Source organism: Ovis aries, chromosome 2 (assembly GCF_016772045.2).
Source record: "Ovis aries strain OAR_USU_Benz2616 breed Rambouillet chromosome 2, ARS-UI_Ramb_v3.0, whole genome shotgun sequence".
NCBI lineage: Eukaryota > Metazoa > Chordata > Mammalia > Artiodactyla > Bovidae > Ovis > Ovis aries.
Window position 1 is genome coordinate 24,188,622 of NC_056055.1, and position 22,734 is coordinate 24,211,355.

Sequence of the window (22,734 nt, forward strand, 5' to 3'; positions counted from 1 at the left end):
TACACAGTTTACAAAGAACACATTGGTATTTGAAACACAGGTATTCCCCGAGGCATTAACATCTCAGATTACAAAGCGAGGCTCAGAGCAGACACTGCTGCATGTGAGCAACAGGGGCTTCAAGAGTGTTCTGTGATCCTCGCCCCGCAGCCTGAAAGGGGGCCTGGAAGGCAGTTCCCAGATGACCATTACTCACTGCAAAACAACTGCAGAAACAAAACGACCGGAAGTGGGGAGAATTAGTCATCAAAAACCTAAACTGCAGGCCTTCTCTCTTTTCTGGGGGAGCAGGGTGCACACCAACAGCATGTAGGATCTCAGTTCAGCGACCAGGGATGGAACCCCTGCCCCCTGCAACGGAAGCGCAGGGGACAGTTGGGAAGTCCCTAAATAAACGGCAGGCACTTTCAAACATCAAGTGGGTGTTTTCAACCATTCAAAAGTGATTTTTGAGTCCAGTAAAAAGTCTTGATGTTTACTTGCTCAGCGGAACAGCAGGGTTACGATGCTTTAAATTTTACGTGATGGCAGCAGGTGAAGGAGATGGAGCCAAGCAGCTTCCTCAAGTTGAACGTCTTTCCGCTGAGACCTGGGTTCCTACTCCTTCCACACCAGGTGGACGGGCAGTCAGGCTGGCAGGTGCCTTGGCCCCTCAACCCCCAGGGAAGCAACAGTCTTGCCTCACCGAAGGCTCCCACACTCCTGCCTCACCGTCCCCAGATGCCATATCTGCCCATGTGATAGTCCATCTCTGATACCAAAATACATTTCCCCCCAGAGAACCGAAGCTGGCTTCAGGCACTCGGGGGTCAGGAAGCAGCAGCAGGAGCTTCTCCACAGCAGTGACGTGAACCCCTCAGTGACATGTCTTCAGAGAAATGGGGGCCCTCATCAGGACCAGGACGCGTGAAAGCAGAACAAAGTCCCGTTCCAAACAGTAACTTTCTTTTGCAATTAAAATGTACACAATTTCGTCATCCACAGGCAATGCCTGAGGATACAGGAACATGAACTCTGATAGGCCCTTAACCACATTCTCGGGGGTTTCACTGAAGCTTGGCCTGGGGTCCTTTCACATCAACAGGGCCCAAGCTTCTCGGTCAGTCTGAGGGGCCACAGTCAGGGCATTAACAGAGAAATGAAGGCTCTGACTGAGCATCTATGTGCCTAGTGGAACCAGGGTGCTCCGAGCATGAGATTCAGAAAGGCAGTGTTGGCCCGAGTTGTTGAGGAGAGTGGGGTTTGACCAACACTCAGAGGTAGGGGCTGAGAGGAAATCAGACCATGAGCACCCCTGTGCTCTAAGCGCCTTACAATTTTAAACACTTTATTTTCACAGCATAATGGCTGCAATCTCATTCATGTGAAACAGAAGCTGAGACCTATGCTTGCCTCTGGAGATGAAGACAAACACAAGAAAATAAGAGAGGTCAGGGCAGAAAATGCCTAAGATGAGTGTAGGCCAGCTTGATTTCAGAAAACAAGAAAATTACACCAACCACTTGCGTGGTGTTTAAGGACTCAGGAGCCTAGGAGAGACTGCCAGAAGTTAGAAAGGGACAGTCTGAGTACTGAGTGAGGCTCTGGATGCAATGGCTTGAGACACTTCAAACGTTTAAATCCACGAGTCACGGTCATACTAAAAACAGTCTCCAAACCTACTGTCTCCCTTTGGAGTGAGCTTACTCATTATTTTGAAAACTAGTAAAGAAAGGCAAAGATTTTAAGCTCTGATCCTTCCATTTCCATGGGAACTAGCCTTGGGAGATGTGAATAGCTGGCAATGGGCAGCTCCCCTTCACAGACAATACTCCAGTACACAGATGGAGAAGGTAGAGGCAAAATGTTCCATTCTGCAATTCTTGATGTGCTCTAGACTACAGTGGTCAAGAGCAAGGAGAATGCCCACCTGGGAGGAGGGTCCTGCCTCTCACAGGAGCCAGCCCAACACTGGGGCCCTGACAGGACTGAAAGCAGCTTTCCCAGCAAGTGGACTGAGGGTAGCTTCTAGAAATGAAGATTCAATGGCAGAGTGCCCAGCCATATAAACCGTCTGATTTTAACCCAAGCAAACTGAATAGTTAAACATCATTAATGTGAGAGTCCACGAAATTTGAACACTATTTGATGACATTAATTATTAGAATGCAGTAATGACATTCTGGAAAAAAGGAGTCCCTCCCTTTAGGAGATGCTCTGGGAAACTTCTGGGGATGAAGAACATGTGGTTGGGACTTGCTCCCACAGGGAGCAGAGGACAAGAACAGGGATGAGAGGATGGGGGTGGACTCTTGTCCTGCAGGAGCCTCGAGGGAGTACAGGGGTCATCATATCACTCCCTCTGCTCCCGCGTGTGCCTGAGATTTTCCGTAGTAAAGCATTCAACAATCTAAGATAAAAAGAGGGTGATCCCCGGATGAGCTGCCAGCCTGGGGAGGATGGAGGCTGCTAGGGGAAACACCCTGAGATGGGGCTCGTGGACATAGGGCAGAAGGGGAGCTTCTGGATAACAGTGCCCTTGGCCCTGGTGGGCAGGGAGGCTGCTCGCTGGCCGTGCAGGACGGTCCATGGGACCGGCCACTGGGGTGAGGCTGGATGGCCAAGAAAGGGACTGCAACCCCAGGAAGAGCCCAGTGTATGGACTTGAGGAGAAAATGCTGGAAAGAAAAAGGCAGCAGGGGCACAGGGAGCCCACACCATACCTCATGCTGCTTCTTGGAGATGTTGTGAGCGTTTAAGGCAAACACAGCTTCCCGGGCACCCACAAACAAGGTGTCCTCGTCCTCACTCAGCAGCAGGGCCGAGTAGTTGAAGATGCCTGGCTCGTGAAATTGCACCAGCTGTACCTCTGGGGAGGGCAGGGCAAGAGGAGAACGTATTAGGTATTTCTGAGCTGGACACATCCGGAGCACCTAGTCTCCCTCTAGCGCACTGCCGACCCACCAGGGCCATGCCTGGGGTCTGCTGCCACGGTGGCCAGGCTCGGGCCAAGGCCAGAACTCAAGCACCTTTGGGTGCAACAGACCCGCCGAGGCCACCACCAAGTGTGAGGCCACCATGTAGCCATTGCACTTGACCAGTGCTGTGGCATGACTTCCCTTCCTGCTCCCTCCAGCCCAGCTGAATTCCAAACCCGGCAGTGTGACCTCCCAGGATCGTGACTTCCCAGGAGTGTGACCTTCTAGGAACATGACCTTGAGATGTCCCAGGAGAACTCAGACTAGACACCTTAAACTGCTGACAACTGCGGTTCCCTCTGCCTCCCATCAAACTCTTTTATGTGTATGCAATCACCCACAGATGAGGTTTATAAAGAATATGGCTATTTAGCATTTTCTTATTCAGAAAAAAAATCATTTATCTCAAAGTCTTATAAAAAAAAATCTATTGCAGTGATTTAACCCGGCATTTTCTAAGGATAACCACCACAAACTTAACAGAGTAACAGATGACTTTTTCACTCATTAGGTAATTGCATCAATAGCTATTTACGAATATGCGGAATTTAAGGACTAGCTGTGTAGAAGTAATATAAATGTACTGACACTCTTTCCTAGGGAGCTATTTCTTCTTTTTGACCCCCCCCCCCAGCATCAATTTTAAACTTGGCTTCCCACGTATCACCAAGTTCTGCTTTTATTGAAGGATTAGGTGTTCTCGCTTTCTCCTCTTCTAATTTTCCCCTGTTGAAGAAAGATGTGCATGGGGTAGAGTCTCTCCCAGCACACAGTGCCTGGAATTCTGCACAAGACAGCTGAGTCCTGCAAGCACAGCTCGCTCAGGACTACGGAGTCAGAAAGACTGGGGGGAGTCAGAAAATTACAGATAAACCAATAAACAGCAAATGGAAACAATTCGCCTGAAGCTCAGCTCCACATACTGCCTACTACAAACACTATTTGGTGTGGTTTGTGCCTGGGCAGTGTGCACCAAAGATAGTCAGGCACAAAGAAGATAAACTTCCTTCAGGCGTGCCCCCTGACTTAGAAACCAAATCAGGGGGCCAAGAAGAAGCCCTGCGAATGTCTCCAGGTGTCAGAGCATCTCCCCAAAGCGGCAGTGCAGGCCCTCTGTCCACACACAGGGCCAAGAATACGGACCCAGCAGCCAATGGCACCCATGCTTCTCCACACCAGAGCAGGGAGCAAGGCGCCCATCCCCATCAGGTACTGCCAGCACCTGCCACCATTCTGCCCTCACCTCTGTGCTCCCAAGTGATCCTAGGTACAGGAGCAAACGCCACAGCCGTCCCAAACACCACGGCGAGGGCGGTGAGCAGCCCCCCAGCAGGGGCACACATCCTCATCGGTCAGGGCTTCAGCAGGGGCTTCAGCAGCAAATGCTGGCGGGCAGCGGAGCCCACAGCAGGGGTCGCGGTGGTGGCCACTCAGAGCTGCAGCACAGCCTGGAGCTGGTGGGCGGCACGAACCCTGAGGCCCCGCATTTCTCAGCACTCACTCTGCGTGAGGTCAGTGCAAACGTGAAAGGCCACCAGGCTCTTAAACGGCATGCTGCTCTACGGCCTTCTGAAGAAATTCTGGAAGAAAGTGCAAAGGAAAGGATGCAAGTCAGGATGTGTGGCAACAACGCCTGCTTTCTGTTCTCTCAACATCACTGCCCCCGCCCCTACCCCCCGCCCATGGCTCTGCTTTCGCCACAGCCTCAGCCACGGACTCTTCTACGGAGGAACAGGGTGGTGAGATGTAAGGGGCCTCCGGAGGGGGACGGCCCCATACAGACACTGCACCCCAGAAGGCACTACAGTCAGGGCTTTCTGCTCCTCAGACTGGCCTGGAATGCAGGACAGACACAGGGACCCGACCAGCAGGGCAAACACATGCCTGGCTGCCCAGCTTCTTCCCTGTGTGGACACCGTGTGCAGCTGGTAAAGTGATGGGAAGGAAGGGAACGGAACCGGGGTTTCAGTTTCCCGTGGAGACTGGCTTCCCAGTTCCTGTAATACTCATCAAGGACAATGCCCAGAGCTAAGACCGGAGAGCTGGGTGGAGGCTGAAACATGTGAGTACACACACCTGTGCAAGTACACATGTGCATAAGTACAGACATGTACACACACACCACATACACACACGTGGGGCCAGGTCGTGCAGGAACAGCTGACCTCCTGCAAGGGACAGGGCCACCCTGATGCCACCTCATGGAAAGAACAGGCCTGTGCTTAACAGAGAAACTTGGGGCTGGGGGGTCCCAGGTCTCCTGGAGCCCACCCTCTGTCCCTGCCCCGTGACTGCCTGAGTCCGGCTGCTGCCTGCTCAGACCGTGCACCATATGCGAGGTGAATATGGTGAATAGAACCTGCGGACATTAGTGAATCGAAGCAATTATCGATAACACTGGGGTCTGCCTCTGACCCAAGGCCCCACCAGAAACCCAGTGAACCTCTAGGATGGACTCGTTCCCAGCTTCTCAGGAAAGGTTTAAAGCAAAACCCTGGCCTGAGCAGAGGCAGGACTCTTGCCAACCCCACGTGGGGAAGAGAGTGCAGTGGCACCCCTGCATTCTCTACAGGCTGCCCCCAGGGACCCCCAGCGCAGTCCACAGGCACTTAGTCCCCTCCTCATGCTGAGCACCCCCTTCTGCAAAACGGGGGAGCCGCTGTCTCTCCCCTCCCCAACGAGTCAGTCACCCTCACCTCCTCCTCTTCCTTCCACCCCCACCAAGCCAGCCCACTTCCACATCTACCGGTCCAACTGACCCCAAGGCCCTCCTGTTCTAGAACTTTCCCCTTGCCCCCACAATCACTGTCAGCCTCCTGACCACTCTTCAGGATGTCTGAGGGACAGCCAGCCCCTCACTCCCTCTCCAGCGGTCCTCTCCCAGCTCAGCCTCCCCAGACCTCCCTCAACTTGCCCCAGGTCAGTGCCTGACCAACTGCCTGCCCTGCTGCCCTTGGACATATCAGACCAGACCAAACCACTCAAGAGGGTTTGGGGAGACGTTTCGGCTTCCTGTTGACCTGGTTAAGTCACCGCCTCCAGGAAGTGCTCCTGGCTCCTTCCTCATTTTGCCTGGGTAGTTATCTCTCATACTCCTGGTGTGCTTGTCTGGCTCCCAAAGCCTAGCAGGGAGCACAGCTCACCCTCCACAGTGCTTTGGGGGAGGCAGGGTCTTTTTTTAACTGCATTTACTTTTAATGTGTAACAAGGGGCACTACCACCCCACCTCCACTTCACCAAGGAAGGGGACTTCACCGTGAGCACTTGCTACAGGGGGAGATGCTGGGCAAGGGCCATAGACTAGGGGCCAAGCCACATCTGCCCGCCCAGCTTCCCTGCTCAGGCACCACTGGCACCTCCTCCTCCAGCCTGAAGGCTGCCTGGCCAGGCTCTCTGCCTCCACCCAGAATCTGTTCTCCATTCCAACGTACCTATTAATCAAGGAGTACACCGAGTCTGTTTCCTCCAGGGACTGGCCCATCCTAGGTGGAGGCAGGCACCTCTTGTCAACAAGCAGCTTGGATGAGCATTATTTTCAGTTTTTTGATTCCCGGAGACTATGTCCCAGGTCTTCGAGCCTGGCATAGTGGCTCGAAAGCAGCCACAGCTGATGCATGAATGGATGGCATGGCTTTGCGCCAACACAACTATCACAGGATGGGCCCTGGGCTACCGGCCAAGCCCACAGGGATGTAGCCCAGACACCCAGTGACAAGGGAGCAACCCACACTGAACGCAACACCAGATACATCAGGAGGCTGAGGAGGCTAGGAGGGGAAGCAGAGAGGGCTGCCTCAAGCAGCCAAGTCTTACAGGGGCCCACCATGTGGGTCACACGTCACCCTCAGCCTGGGCCCAGGGTGGGGTTCCTACTCTGCAGCCCTTAGTAGGGAAGTAAGGTATGAGGCGGGTCCAGAAGCCCAGGGCAGGTGAGAGGCTCCGAATAGGACTCATTCAGCAATCCCAGAGTGTCCAGTGAACACTAAATACACCCACAGAAATCCTACACAGCTGTAGGACATCCAGGCCCTGGGGGACAGCTGTCAGCGTGGATGATGCTACCAGCTCGACACGCGCTGAGCTCATTCCCAGGTCCGTGTCCACCACTATTGGTCCAATAAAAGCAAAGCTCATCCCCCAACCCTGAACTCTCCATGGCCTCCCACCCCCTCACTTTTGCTTCTGTTGTTGCTTCCTGGGGTAGAGACTGCTGGCTTCCTGTCCCAGCACCCATGTCCCTTCATTCTAATAGTATCTTGATTTTACATAGGAATGGCAGTTTGGCCAGTTTCCCTGGTGGCAGTTCTGGACAAAGAACTGTGAACAGAAGTTAGAGAAGGTAGGAATTCCAGGAAAGCTTTTTAAAGGAGGCTGACTCAGCTTTATTTTATTTATTTATTTATTTATTTATTTATTTATTTATTTATTTTGGCTTCAGCCTTTCCTCCTTTTGCTGCCTAAAACTCAAACTTGATGGCTGGAGCTCTGCCAGCCACCTTGTGAACATGAAGGTACATGAAGATAAGAATCTTGTGCTAAGAACAGCCAAGTAGAAATCCAGAAAAACTGAGGACCCACACAACATACTGAAGACTTTACATCTGCTTTCTCCTGCCTACCTCTAGACTTGATAATAAATTATTAAGCTCTTTAAATTACTGTTTTTTTCTTCTAGATCTGTTGCCAGCAGTTGTATATAATTACAAACTGACACAACCTCTTTGTAACACATTTACCAAACAGAAGCAGCAGCCAGAATTATGTTTTTAATGTAAATCAGAGCATATCATTTCCTTGTGTGGAATGTTTCTTCCTTTAGATTAAACCCAAGCACACGGACTTGGCTGACCTTCTATCCAGCCTCTGCCATTTCATTTTCCCTTCACCTTTCGGTCCCAGCCATTTCTGGATATGTGGAGTTGCAAAGAGTTGGAGATGACTGAGCGACTGAACAACAAGCGCCACCTGCCTCGTGTCCCCACATGGCCTTTAAAAAACCCCACACGAACAGCCAAAGGTCAGGAGGGTCCACGTTACACACAGTTGACTCCTCTTGGGGGAGGGAGTGTGGGGGCCGAATGTTTTGCTTTATAATATTGAAAGGGCTTGATGTTTGCTCTTTTTCAACAAGTGTGCATTGTTCTGTATAATTTTAAAGTGCCAAGCACAGAGCACACGCACACAGACACGCAGCCTCGGTGCACTCAGCCAGGGACACTGACCCTGAGACTGCTGACAGGACGCTGCGTTAAGAATCAAAGCCTTAGTGTTCCAATGGATACATCTGGACAAAGCGCCCATCCTGCTGGCCTCCGTGGGTGTTTCTGCTGGGAGCCGAGGCTCTGGAGTGCACATTTGGCCTCCCCCACGTCAAAGTGTCACACTGAGACAGGAGCCCATTAGAAAGACAAGGTCAACACAATGTCACACCCATTACCTAACACGTAATTGTGCTGGTTCAAGCGGAATGCACGACCCCACTTTAAATGTCAGGAGAATGGAACCCCAAGGGGTCTCTGAGCCCATCCCTCAGGGGCCTGTCAGTGCCTGTCACACAGCAGCCTTCCACCTGAGTGACTGTGAATCATGTCAGGGGGTTGGGACAGAGAAAAATAGGGTAAGGGCTGTTTCAGGAAACCATACACATGTCTGTGCATGTATGTGTGTGCACACACATATACATATGCACGTGTATCGGAGTATATATGCGCATGTACGCACTGTGCGTGCATCTGTGTCTGCACTCAGGGTACTGTGTACATACTTGTACCTATATTTATTCATGTTCATTCATGCGTCTATACATCTTTAGGTGTGTGCACATGAGTATGTGCGTGCATATGTGTCTGTTTGTGCATGCCAGTGTGTACATGTGTATACATGCACGCCTACACAATATGTGCAGCACACAAGTCCCAGCACTGTGTTCCCAGATGTGCCTAGTGACTGAAGGCTAGGGTCCTACTAGGCAGGAACTGTGGGCCAAGGGTGCTGTCTGAGGTCTGTCCTGCTCACACTGCACGCTGTCTTCCCTTCCTGGGATCAGCTATCTGTAGTGTCACAGAGAGGACGCCACTCGCCACCACATGTGAAGTGTCAGTGCTCCGTCAGCTACAGAATGCTAAACCACTGTTCAAAGTGCCCTCACTGGCATCCCCAGGGAACCCATGAAGGGGAGTCTGGGTGATCACTGTGGACAACTGCGGGGGAGCCTGCTCAGGCTTCTTGTCTGTGGGGTTTGCCCAATAGGGCAGGTGAAGTCCCACTTACTCTCCAGGCCCTGTGGTCAGGACAGCGGAAAGACACACACCTGACCATACCTTCCCCTCCCCAGCCAGGGGCAGAGAACCCAACAGCCACCCCAAAACCATGCCCTGCCAGTGCTGGTGCCGAACCCAACATCCTCATCATCAGGCTGTCCCCCACCCTGGGCTCCCCTCCTCAGCCCAGCCCCTAGTCCAGCCCCAGGCTGTGCCCCCTCCTCCCCTCCCTGCCCTCAATGCTCTCCTCCCCACTCCTGTCTGTGTCGCTGATGTCACCCCCTTGCCAAATGACCTTGCCCCTTCAGGAATCAGAAACAGGTTTCAGAAGCTCTCTGTTCACACACACAACAAACAGTTTATTGTTTCAACTTCAGTTTCCCCAGAACTTAGAATGGATCGCGGGAGCAGCACTTTAGCTGCAGAGGCCATGCCCAGTCTTGGAGCTGAGTCTTGCTAGAACCCCACCCCCCCCAGTCCCCTTCCCCAATGGAAGAGTGTCCAGGACACAGGCTTTCCCCTCCAGCCACTTCCCAGGGGCAAACAAGCTTGTCAGGATGTCCCTACATCAACCTCAACCCAGGCACGTGTGTGCCACACATGTGCTGCATGGGAGCCAGGAATGAGACACGGCGGCGGGGTGACAGATGTACAAAGCAACCAATTAATCAGCAATCAATCAGCAGTGGTGATGGGCAAGTGCTGAGAAGGGCATATGCAGGGTGGGTGTAGGGCCGCAGGGATCCCACAGCAGCGGGGCCAATGGAGGGAGGGACCAACCACCTGTGCAACACCATTCTACACTTCACACATGGACTGTCTCTTTGGAAGGTGTGCGGAGCCCAAGCAAGGCATGTGCACCCATCTCTGAGCCCAGATAGCTTAGCACTGGCAAAGAGAAGATAACCCCCCTCCCCTGGCCTGACTTTACTGGTCGGCCTGCCCCTGGGGAGGAATGTGTGTCCTCCAGGGTTGCTGACACCATGGGGAGCTCGGCACAAGATATGCTCCTAGGCTTGTTTCCCCAAGGACCAAAGGATGCTATGTGCACCAGGAGATATTTGAAATGCCACTAAAACTGGTGCTCCAGTCCTCACTTAGACCTACAGAGACAGCAAACTTAGATAAACGACACTGTTGAAAAGTTCTGCCTTAACATGGAATTTATTTGCATTCTTAATTTTCTCTTAATCATAAAAGACTTTCCTACCTTCAAAAGTAACTCCAAGGGTTCTTAACTCCACTAATAAAGAAATATAACTTAAAATGCCTAAACATTCCCCCATGAGGCAGAGAGAACTTTACTCTCATAGACTGCAGTTAGGGGGTGCTGGTGGGGCTTCCCTCGTGGCTCAGATGGTAAAGAATCTGCCTGCAATTCTGCCACACTTTATACTGCTTTGTAAAAACTTAATATATTAAATGTTTATGCCTCCTCTATACTATATTCAAGTCAGTGAGAATATATTATATCCAGAACATTAACCTGTGGAGCTGTGCGTAATGTTCCACAACCCAGCCCATTTCTTGGTGTCTACTCTTGCCATATTTTTTTTGCCCTTTTTGCACTTACATAAAAATGAGAAGTGGCTTCATCTCTTGCAGGTTTTTTATGACCACAAGGTAAAAGTAACAGGAATCTATTCCTGCCATTTCTTTGACCTCTTTGCATTTACATAAAAATGAGAAGTGACTTCTCTTTCCTGCATATACTTCATGCTTATTATGACCACAAGGTAAAAGTAACAAGAGACTCCACCCACTTAGGCCTTTACATTGAAATTCTCTTAACAACTCAATGTAGTACTGAACAGAAGAAACCACTCTTACTTTCAATTTTCCTGTGTCCCAAAATCCTTCTTTAAAATAAAGTGTTCAGCAAACAAAAGACAAACAATCTATAGGAAAATACTTGGAAAAAAAATATTTGTAATATAAATGCCTGGGACTAGAATTCCTAATAAGTGCAATTATTCCTAGTAACTGGGCTTCCCAAATAGCTCAGTGGCAAAGAACCCACCTGACAATGTAGGAGCCACAGGAGACGCAGGTTTGATCTCTGGGTTGGGAAGATCCCCCAGAGGAGGAAATGGTAACCCACTCCTGTATTCTTGCCTGGGAAACCCCATGAACAGAGGAGTCTGGTGGGCTACAGTCGATGGGGTCACAAAAAGTCAGACATGAGTGAGCACACACTGAACACAAACACACATTCCTAACAACTACAGAAAGAAAAGCTCTAACAAACTACAGAGCTCTGGCCCAAGAGAGCAAATAATTTAAAATGTATACGTACATAACCAGCCAATAAACACAGAAAGTGCAAAGTGTCCTTAGAAGTGAAGCTGTGTTCATTAAAACTGGTCCCCGTGCTGGCACAGCTGGTTCTCGCGACTGCCACGCATGGCAGATACCAAGGACCATCCTGGCAGCAGGTGTATCAAAAAGCCAGAGGAAATGAGAGCCCTACTTGCTCATCCACAACGCATGAGTAGCGTAACAGGAAGAAAGGGAGGCGAGGGCTTGCCTTTTGCTTTTACCAATTAAACTGGCATATCTCTGTCCTCTAAAGCTAGAAGTACATGGCTGACCACGTATTTATCAACAAAAATTAAGACCGATCACAAAATGACTCAATTTCAAGGCAGATGACACAGCCAGTGCTCTTCTTACTCCAGACCCCATGATGACCCCGTGGGTGTGCGCTCAGTTGTGTCTGACTCTGTGACCCCGTGGACTGTAGCCCACTAGGCTCCTCTGTCCATGGAATTCTCTAGGCAAGAATACTGGAGTGGTTGCCATTTCCTTCTCCAGGGGATCATCTTGACCCAGGGATGGAACCCACATTCCTGCATGGCAGGCAGATTCTTTACCACTGAGATACCAGGGAAGACTCACTTCTACGCCCAAAAAAGAAGATGGGGCATTTCAATGCCTAGACCAGAGGACTGCAGTTCAGAAAGTGGGCAGGGGAAGGAGCACAGGGTGGAAAGACAGCTGGGGCAGGGGGAGGAAAGAAAACAGAGGCAGCGCCGCTACTGCCCTGTGGGCTTCCCCTTAAGCCAGCCCCAAGGGGTAGTGGCCAGTCCAGGTCTTTGCCCCTAAAATCTCACAGGGACCAAGGACCAACCTTCAGCTGGATCCCACTGGGACTTCTATAAGGTGTTAACTTGGCTAAACTGCAAGATAGATTGAGAAACAAAGGGGGTTTTACCTGTATCTTGTGCCTTCTCGAAACTTCCCAATCGTTTCTAGAAGTCTTCAGAAATCTTGGCTCTGAAAATAATGGGAAACAAGAATATTTAAACACTTCAACTATCCACATAAACTCAACAATACTTCTGGAAAGGCACCAAAAAGAAACTCCTGCCTTCACTTCTGGACCCCCACAGCTAATTCTGACTCAGGACGGCTTGGCATTTGTGCACTGTGCTAGCAGGAGGAGGGAGGGAGTATGCAGTCACTCATCCATGAACAAAGGAAGTATAACCTCTCAGTCACCCAGGTTCAGATCTAGTCCCAGCCACTGATTACCACCACTTCCCTGCAGAACAAGCCATTCAAATAGCCAGAGTCACTGTCAGCTGAGAGTCCATCAATCAAAAAAGTATTATCTATTGTCTACTGACTTCAGATATGTATTCTTTAGAACTCATCTTCATTGAAATCCAAAGGCACCAGGCAATGAAGGAAAAACAGATTTACAAGAAAATGATTTCCTAAAGGATCCATTTAATTCATTTTTTTTTTCATTTTCATTGTTTTTAAGCCAAAACGGCAGAATTTCCACAGCTGTGTAGCCAGCCTCTATATTATACATTACCCCTTCCCAGTGCAGGATGGAGCCCTCAAAATAGGAATCCTCAAATCCAGTAAGATCACTGATTCAGATAAAGAGAATCAGAACTGCAAAACCAGAGGTCACCGTGTAGGATTAAAGAAGGCTTAGAGGCTGGTTAAATGGATGCTGACCCCTCTATGATTGCAAATGATCCAACATATTTTTTAAATCTCAGAATCAAACCCTAGCAATTTGTGTGGTTGGAATTATTTTTTTCTTTTGCTTTAAGGGTTGATACAATTCCTGCCATTTTTCTTAAGACAGCTGAGAAGTAGGAGATGCTCCCTGGAAACACGGTTATTGTCTCATCTCTCCCACACAGCCCCCGGCGAGTGGGACCATCAAGTCTGCAGCAGAGAGATCAGTGTGTACCCCTCTCTTACATGTCCACCCAGGACACATGATTTCCAGGGCCACCCAGGGCCCCCTCTGGTGCTCAACAGCTTGGGTCAGCAGATGAGACCTCAAAGTGACAGGCAGAGATGGCTGGGATTTACCCCACCCCACTGTGCTGTGCTGCCTATGACTGGGTCTGGGTCTTTCCTATACCAGCAGCTGCTTCTGATGGCCGATTTACAAGCAAAAATATCTTCAGATGAGCCAGCATGGAAGTGTCCCTGGACAAAGTTATATCCATCTAAGACACAGAACCTATGTCCCCTGTTTAAATGCTGGGGGAGGGGCTGGCACAACTGATGGACAGGTGGCGGGCAAACGCAGTGACCCGTGGGATGAACCTGTTCACACGGGGCTTTCCTATCATGTGGGCAGGCGGGGCACAGCGGCCACCTGGGGACCGCTGAAGACACTTCAGGGAACAAGAAAGTGAGTCACCCATAAGTAAGAGGCTTAGGTAAACAACACCAATACCAAGAATTATAAAACCGAAAAACTCTTCTAGAAATTCAGTAAGTCTTTGTCACTTCAATAAACAGAAGCCCAGAGCTGCTTGTTGTGTGGTTGGAGGACAAGTCTCGTATCATATTCACTCGAATTTCACAGTATTGAGCAACAGATGAAAGAAAGCAGGCGAGGGTAGGTGTGTGTCTGTGTATGTGTGTGTGTCTTAATCACCTCACACAATGCACTTGGACGTGGGCACCCTCATTTTCCGCCTTCAGGCCAAGGCTCCCTATCTCCCCTGTCAAACAGCTTCTAGCCCCCATGTTCCTGAGTGAAAACACTAACGGCTCAGTCAACCGCGAGGCCCCGTGGGGCCCCTACTGTCTGCACCCTTTACCACAGCAATTTTTCTCTTCTCTCCCAACATAAAACCCACAGGCTATAATTAATTATCACCACACTGAAGAAGGCAAAAGACATGCTCTATATGCAGTTACTAACCATATCATTCTTCTCTCCCCAAACTTGAAACTTTTTACTTTGTATTGGGGTCTAGCCAATTAACAATGTTGTGGTGGTCTCAGGTGAACAGCAAAGGGACTCAGCCATATACACATTTATCCACTCTCCCCCAAACTTCCCTCTCATCCAGGCTGTCACATAATCCCAAGCAGGGTTCCATGCATGATACAGTAGGTCCTTGTTGGTTATCCATTTTAAATACAGCAACGTGTATATGACCTTCCCAAACTCCGTCTCTTCCCCCTGGCAACCATAAGTTCATTTTCTAAGTCTGTGAATTTCTTTCTCTAACCATTATCATTCTAATCATGTATCTCCTCTGACTATGCACATGTGTGCCTGCTCAGTCACTTCAGTGTCTGACTCTGTGCGACTCCATGGAGCAGTCGGCCAGACTCCTCTGTCCATGGGATTCTCCAGGCAAGAATACTGGAGTGGGTTGCCATCCCCTTCCCGACCCAGGAATTGACCCTGTGTCTTCTGTGTCTCCTGCACTGCAGGTATATTCTTTACCGCTGAGCCACCAAGGAAGTCCCCCTGACTCTGCATATGTGCTTTTAATTCACATAATGCACAGTCCATTTGCAGAAGAAAGGAATGAAATAAACCAGGAGAGAAGTGTTTCCCTCTCACACTGGCAGGAGAAACTTGACCTTCACCCCCGCACCACCACACCTCCAACCCTGTAGGAGGGTGTGGGAGCCCCAGTGTCCATGTCCTGAAGGCAGCTGTCTCATGACTGTTCATAACAATAGCACAGAGCCCCGGTGAAGGGGGTCTTTGTCTGGCATGCATCTCGCCTACACTCTGCCAACGTGACCTCACCTTCTGAAGGCCCCTTGCCTCAGCAGTAACCCAGTGTTCTCTTTAGCGCATGGAGAAGACACAAGCACATCCCAGGCATAGGACTCTACGGTGAAAACGGCCTCGTTCGAGGTCTGGCATCTCCATTTTCCAGCTGTATGTGCTTGGGGAAGTTACTGGACTTTTCTGTGCCTCTGTGTCCTCATCCAGAAAGTAGGCCTAATAATAGTACGTATCTCATTTGGTTGTTGTGAAGACCCATGACTAACCTGTATGAAGAGCTTAACACAGTGTCTAGTGGCTAGGAAACACTGAGAAACTATCAACTAGGACTCTCCCTCCCGGTGAAGCAGAGCCAATTATACCTAACTTGTCAATCACCTACCTTGTGAGATATACTGGGTAAGCCAAAAAGTTTATTTGGCTTTTTCTGTAACATTTTATGCAAAAATCTGAATGAACTTTTGGGACCACCCAATAAATATTAGGGTTTGGCCCCCAGCATGTGTAAGCACATTCCCCACACCCCCTCAGTCAGGGCTCTGACAGCCTCCTCCTGTCACGGGAAATTCAGAGCTCAGTGCCTGGGGCCACAGCCACACTCTCCCGGGAGCAGGACCCCAGCTTCTGTTGGTTGTGGATGGGGAGGAGCCTCGAGCTTCATCTGCTGAACTTCCTCACTTCAGCCCAGAAGCCCACCCTGGAGGTGCCCAGGCACTCCACTCACACGCCGTCTCTAGGGGTAACATTCACATGCACCGGGGCCATGGAGTGACACCTGCCAAGATTCCAGGTCCAGTCCCTCTGACCCAGCAGTCTTCTACCAAGAATTCAGCTGGGCACACCCCCACGTGTACAAGATGCCCAAGTATGGGACTGCTGACAGCAAAACTCTGGAATTACCCAGAAGTCCATGGCCCATCAGTTATGTGCATGTGTGCATATGTGTTTGTATGTATAAACGTGCACATGCACGTGTACTACCTGTGTGTTAGCTGATTTGTGTATGAGCTATGGCACATCTACTGGATGTGCAGCTGTTCAAAAACAAAGAGGTCACAGAGATGAAACGATGTTCAAGATGCTTCGTTCAGTAAAAATTAAGGTTCCCAACAGTATCATAGAATGTTATTTGTGCAGACACAGGGTACGTGACCAAGTGCATGTGTACATAATTTACTCAAAACTATTTGATTAGATCAGCATTTGGTCAAGATCAGCTGGCAGTGAGAGACTAGAAACCGACTCTGGTCTGAAGCAGGGGTGTATTTCATTTTTTAAAAATATTTTATTTATTTGTTTGGCTATGTCTTGCCTGGAGAATCCCAGGGACGGAGAAGCCTGGGATCCAATAGACGGTGGGCTGCCGTCTATGGGGTCACACAGAGTGGGACATGACTGAAGCGACTTAGCAGCAGCAGCCCAGTCTTAGCTGCAGCATGCGGGATCTAGTTCCCGGACCAGGGGTTGAACCCAGGCCTCCTGCGTTGGGAGTGCAGAGTCTTAGCCACTGGACCACCAGGGAAGTTCTGCCTGTATTTCGTTTTTGATGATGTGTATTCTTCAGTACTATTTGAATTCTTACCACATGCTTTCCTAATTAAAATATTTTAAATCTGATATTAAAAGTAAAATGTATTACATGTGAGAGTGGAAAATAAAAAGTTGGAGAAAATATTTATGGCAATTTCAAAACACAAGTTATTGTAACTATTAAAAACATGATTCCCTTTTTGAAATTTACTAAATGCACTTCATCAAAATGGAAGTTTTCAAGAACAGTAGCAGACCTGACATTATCTCCAGGCTCTCCGACATTTTGGACATTTTGTTGGCACTGTTTATCCTAAGAAAACTCAGACAGAGGAAAGCATTTCAGTGCAGGTGAGTGCCCCAGATCACAGCCTCAGCTGAAGTACCCTGGGAAGTGGGAGGGGCAGGCTGGCAGTCATGCAGCAAGAGGAACAGAGACCTGGAACTCAAGAAAGAACAAGGGACCTATGGGCAGTCGAGCTGCCAGGTGGGAGGAGAGGCCAGAGGAGGGAGGAGAGAGAGGCCCAGCAGGAATTGTGCCCCATCCTACGTGTGGCAGGGTTCCCCAGCACTGTTGCATGTTGCATAATTAAATATGATAATGCTGGATATTCAGATCGTTTGTCAATTTCCCACTTAAAATTCACTTTTAAAGACTGATTTTTTTGTTTAATTTTTAAAGACTGATTTTTAACAACCAGCAAAACTTGAGCAAGAAGGCTTTCTTTCTAGAATGCAGAGTCTATCTGCAGAGGTCAGGGGCCACAGAGAGAACACCGGGAAAAGGTCCTAAGGCTCTGCCCTTAACACACATGGCAGAGGGGGCCGGTGGGGGTGGGGCAGAAAACAGGCTCAGAACTTATTCACATTTGTTTCCTTCTACTGGGAAATACTGCACATAACTTGCATGACTTATATTCATTTGACTCACTTCTCAGTTTTCTATTAGTTAAGCTATTTTTGAAAAGGCGTATTTTCCATGCTATTAAACACAGTCAACATCTAGAGCATTTTTTATACTTCTTTCAAGGCAACTAAGTGCCTTAATTCAGCTCATGTTTATTCTCCCCCTAACGGGGAAGGCTGCAAAGTGTGGGGGCCAGAGTGTAGACTCTGAGGCCAGCCTGCCCAGGTTCAGGTCTAGGTGCTGCCACTTCTCAGCTGTGTGACCTCGAACAAGTCACTACCGCCCTCCTCAGCTGCTCCCTCAGCCTCTCCACTCCCCTCAGCTACTCCCTCAGCCCCCCCCCTCACTGCCCTACCCCCACTACTCCCTCAGCCCCCCCTCACTCCCCACCCCCAATACTCCCTCAGCCCCACTACTCCCTCAGCCCCCCCACCTCACTCCCCACCCCCACTACTCCCTCAGCAGCCCCCTCACTGCCCCACCCCCAATACTCCCTCAGCCCCCCCTCACTCCCCACCCCCACTACTCCCTCAGCCCCTCACCTCACTGCCCCACCTCCAATACTCCCTCAGCCCCCCCTCACTCCCCACCCCCAATACTCCCTCAGCCCCCCCTCACTCCCCACCCCCTCTACTCCCTCAGCCCCCCCTCACTCCCCACCCCCACTACTCCCTCAGCGCCCCCACCTCACTGTCCCACCTCCAATACTCCCTCAGCCCCCCCTCACTCCCCACCCCTCTACTCCCTCAGCCCCCTCACTCCCCCACCTCCACTACTCCCTCAGCCCCCCTCACTGCCCCACCCCAATACTCCCTCAGCCCCCCTCACTCCCCACCTCCACTACTCCCTCAGCACCCCCACCTCACTGTCCCACCCCACTACTCCTCAGCCCCCCACCTCACTCCCCACCCTCTACTCCCTCAGCCCCCCTCACTCCCCACCCCCTCTACTCCCTCAGCCCCCCTCACTCCCCACCCCCACTACTCCCTCAGCCCCCCACCTCACTCCCCCCCCCTCTACTCCCTCAGCCCCCCACCTCACTCCCCACCCCCACTACTCCCTCAGCACCCCACCTCACTCCCCACCCCCAATACTCCCTCAGCCCCCCCCTCACTCCCCACCCCCACTACTCCCTCAGCGCCCCCACCTCACTCCCCACCCCCACTACTCCCTCAGCCCCCCACCTCACTCCCCACCCCCACTACTCCCTCAGCACCCTCACCTCCTCACCTACTCCTTTAACCCCTCAACCTCTCAGCTACTCTGCTGAGGAAGCTGCATGAATGAGGGATTTGAGACACACGTGCACACTACAGGAGTATACTGTAGTACATACAGTGCCTGCTACACTGAATCAATGTTAACACAGAAACAAAAGGACACTGCACTGTTGTGATACAGTGGGGACACCCCTCAGTGCTGGCAAAGATCCACCAGAACCTCCCAGCCACACACAGCCACCCTGTAGCAGAAACAAGTGTCGGGGGGTGGAGCGGGGAGCGGGTTTCTCAAGCCAACACCAACCCCCACGGTGGTCTACTCTGTGATCTGGCCGGCCTAGACTGAAAGCTTCTCTTTCTAAAACACACTGTTATGACATCAGCTGTTACTACCAACCCCTGGTCCATGAACCTGAAAAGCTCTAAACTCTGGATGCATCCTCTGACTCCAAACTCCATCAAGCCCTTTCTGCCGAGGTCCATGCGCGGGCTGGAAAGAATTTCCAGATATGAGGCAGAATGAGAAGAGAATAGAGTTCATTAGAGCTGTTAGAACATCAGGCTGGCTCAAGGAAGAGCCAACCCCTTTTGAAGGTTAGTAGCCAATTTTTATAGCCTCACTCCCCACCCCAAAATTCTCTGGAATTTTCCAGAGAAAATTCCTACTGGAATGGCGGCATTACATGATTGGTTAGGATGCTCCAGGGCGGGCAACAGCATCAGTATTTTACCTAATAAGGGGTCAGGGACCTGGGAGGCTCAGAGCAACAGCTGCTATGGGCTTTGGTCAGTTTCAGAGATTTTGTCCAGTGACCTTGGAAAAGGCTCCAACTTTCTTTCAGAACCGGACCTGGCTGGCCCAGAGTGACCTCTACCCTCTGTTTACAAGATGTGCCATGGCACCACGCAGGGCCCCCTCAGGCCACACCCCTCCCACGGGGCTTAGAGAGCACACAACCCAGACTCACCCCAGACACCCTGGCTGGAGCCCCCTGTGTGACTTCAGGGGCTGAGAACCAGCAGAAACGCCACCACACTGCCTGCCTTCCCCAGGGTGGTCCTGCCTTTCTGCTCCACACATCCCAGCTGCACCCCACTGGAAGCATCTCCGTCACACTTATCCCCCCAAATCCCAGCTGTCACTACAGTTTGGCTCATGGGACAGGGCAGCCTGAAAACTGCCCTCAGAGATGGATGGCTGGATTTGGCTGAGATTCAATTACTGGGTCTTGTGAAGAATTATAAGCAATAGGAATAATGAATATCCTACCGAAAGGCGAAGGTGAGATGGTGGTCAGGCACTCCTGACGGATTCCGCCAGCACTGCTCACAGTGAAGATTTCTACTGCGCTTTGCTGTGAGTGCACTGTGAGTAACCCAGGGCATTAGACCCTTACCACTGTGAGTGAGTCAGGGAACCATATCCCCCGCGGGCAACTCCCTGGAGTGTGCACATGCCTGATCATAAACAATGGCCACCTGAAGTGGCCTGTGGGGCAAGAGACTTGGCATTGGACACAGGACACCACCAGGCACGTGGCCTCCTGCTGTCTCTGGGAGTGGCAGTGACCTCCAGTCCCCAGCGAACCCTGGGGAGACAGGTTTTATGTTGCTGCTATGGAGGAGAAACAGACAAAAAATGCAATAACTGATCTGAGCCACGATCAGAGCTGGGACTCCCTCCCTCCAGGATTTTGAAGAACCCAAAGGCCTTGTCAGCACCTCCTGGGCTCTGGGAGGGTCCATGGCACTGGGGGTGGGGCGGGTGTGTCAGAGCAAGGCAAAAGCTGCTCTGGGGAAGCTCTGTGTCTCCAGCTGGAGCTGATGCCCCTTCTGCCCTGGAGCCAGTAGCTCCCACCCTTCCTTCTCCAGGAACTCGGGGCAGAGACGAGGGGTCATCCCAGCTCCACAGCAAGCACTTCAGAAACTGGTTCCTTCCCTTCACCGTTTGGTGAAGATGTCACAGAACCTTCCCAGAAAGACTCATCTGGAATCTGGGGTAGGTGGAGGACTGCATGCAGGGGGTACCCAAGGCAACATCCTACACCCCCAGGTGGTCACGGCCTCCTCCAGGTGTCCACATGGAAGGAAGCACCTGTGGTTGCACCAGGAGACTGGACTCCTCTTGTCCTGCACAGGGCCCCCAGACCCAACCCGGCTGCAGAGGACAAGAAGGTCTCTGCCAAGGCAGGAGGGACTGGCTTGGGAGCCTCACCAAGCCCGGGCCCAAATGGGGCTTTCTTTTTTAAGTCCAAAACCACAAAATGCCACTCTCTTTACTTCATATCTAGTGATTCCTTAAAAATATACAGCAGAAGTATGAAGTGAGGCCAGCTTGACCACAGGCCGTCATCCAACTTGAATGGGCAAGGGCTGGAGCCAACACGAGGCCCTGTCCTTTCAGCCCTGCCCCCTTCTTGGACATGGCCATCCCTCCCGGCTTGGCAAACCCGTCAGGGAACCCACATGCTTCTGCAAAAGCTCCGTGAAGGCCCAGGTCACTTCACCCTGGCAGGACACAAAGGAACAGTCATCACCCCATCATCTCAGGTCCAATTTCCCCTCAGGAATTTGTGCACACACCGCCTACACAGACCTCTGAGTCTGATTCACCAGCTTCCACACCCCTTCAAGGAGACTTCCAGGAACGTCAACTCAGCCCTGGACTCAGCTGAGCACCTTGTGGCAAAGCTTGCTATTTTGAGACTCTGCTGCCTTTGAACCACGTTCAAACCACACCAGCTACAGCCAGGCAATGGTGGACCAAGGGGCCTCTGTCTGTCTGACCCCGAGGTGCTTTGGGAACTACCAGGAAGGTCAGAAGGGTATGGAGCCCAGCTAGATGGCCAGATTAGAAAAGGCCTGTGTCCCTCCGGACGGCAGGAAGATGCCTGGGAGTCACCTCCGCTAGAATCCCCAGGGTGAGGTTAAGTCCAAGTCACAGTTAGGATTTCACTGTGCAGCCACCACATAGGGAAGAGACCATCACAAGCCACTACTGGCCGGACCCCAATTCTATTAACCTGCAATCTGCCCAGAGCCCAGCCTAGCGGCCCCCAGGGCCCACAAAGGCCCTGTTTTTCCAGCAGATGGAATTCCACAGTGGGCAGGGCATCCCTTTCTGAGCCCTGAGTCATGTTCCAGATGATTCAGAACTTGTGAGACGCGGAAGAGGGGTAGCCGGTGTGTCACCATGACGCTGTCACCTTCCAGGTGGAAAACTCCAGCGGAGGGGTTAATCTGCCTCACTCTGTCCTGCAGCCCCCAGGAGGCACCTCCACCCTGAGATCCTAGCTAGGGGGCAGGTTAGGAATGAAGCAGGAACAGAGGCCCAGAGAGGGGTCTCTAGCCAGGAGGTCTATCCTCCCAATCCACGCGAACCAAAATTAACTGAAAAATCTTAAAGACATTTTGTTGCTGTTTAGTTGCTCAATTGTGTCCGCTCTTGCGACCCCATGGACCCCATTGGGCTCCTCTGTCCACGGGATTCTCCAGGCCTTTTCCTCCTCAAGAGGATCTTCCTGATTCAGGGATCATATTTGCTTGTCTCCTGCATTGGCTGGTGGATTCTGAGCCACCTGGGAAGCCCCAGAGATATTCTAGAACATTCTTAAACCACACAAAGTAGGCCACCAGTTCCACCCCCTCTAGGGTCCTGCCACCCCGTCCCTGAGGAGGGCGGCATCTTGGCCCAGAATGACTGGGCTCAGAGGCAGGGCACCTTCCTCAGCATAGGCTGTGGTTACGCCAGGCCCCTGGTCAGGGAATGGCCTCTGGGCACTGCCCACACTCGCTACCTCACACAGGCTAAGCATCCTCATCCAGAGACACAGGATGCGGAGACAGG

The 22,734-nt window shown here is 51.2% G+C and overlaps 1 protein-coding gene across 7 annotated transcripts in view; it reads right to left on the reverse strand.

Moving 5' to 3' along the window:
- The window catches only part of SEMA4D (semaphorin 4D), a 125,725-nt gene that overhangs the window by 34,126 nt on the left and 68,865 nt on the right, over positions 1 to 22,734 (reverse strand). For all 7 annotated transcript variants that reach the window (XM_004004061.5, XM_027964183.2, XM_042242966.1 and 4 more), the window contains 3 exons: positions 12,432 to 12,493; positions 4,201 to 4,537; positions 2,703 to 2,848 (listed from right to left, as the gene is read on the reverse strand). In XM_004004061.5, coding sequence (XP_004004110.1) covers positions 2,703 to 2,848; positions 4,201 to 4,306 — 252 coding nt within the window. In that variant the 5' untranslated portion in view covers positions 4,307 to 4,537; positions 12,432 to 12,493. The remainder of the gene's footprint in view (positions 1 to 2,702; positions 2,849 to 4,200; positions 4,538 to 12,431; positions 12,494 to 22,734) is intronic.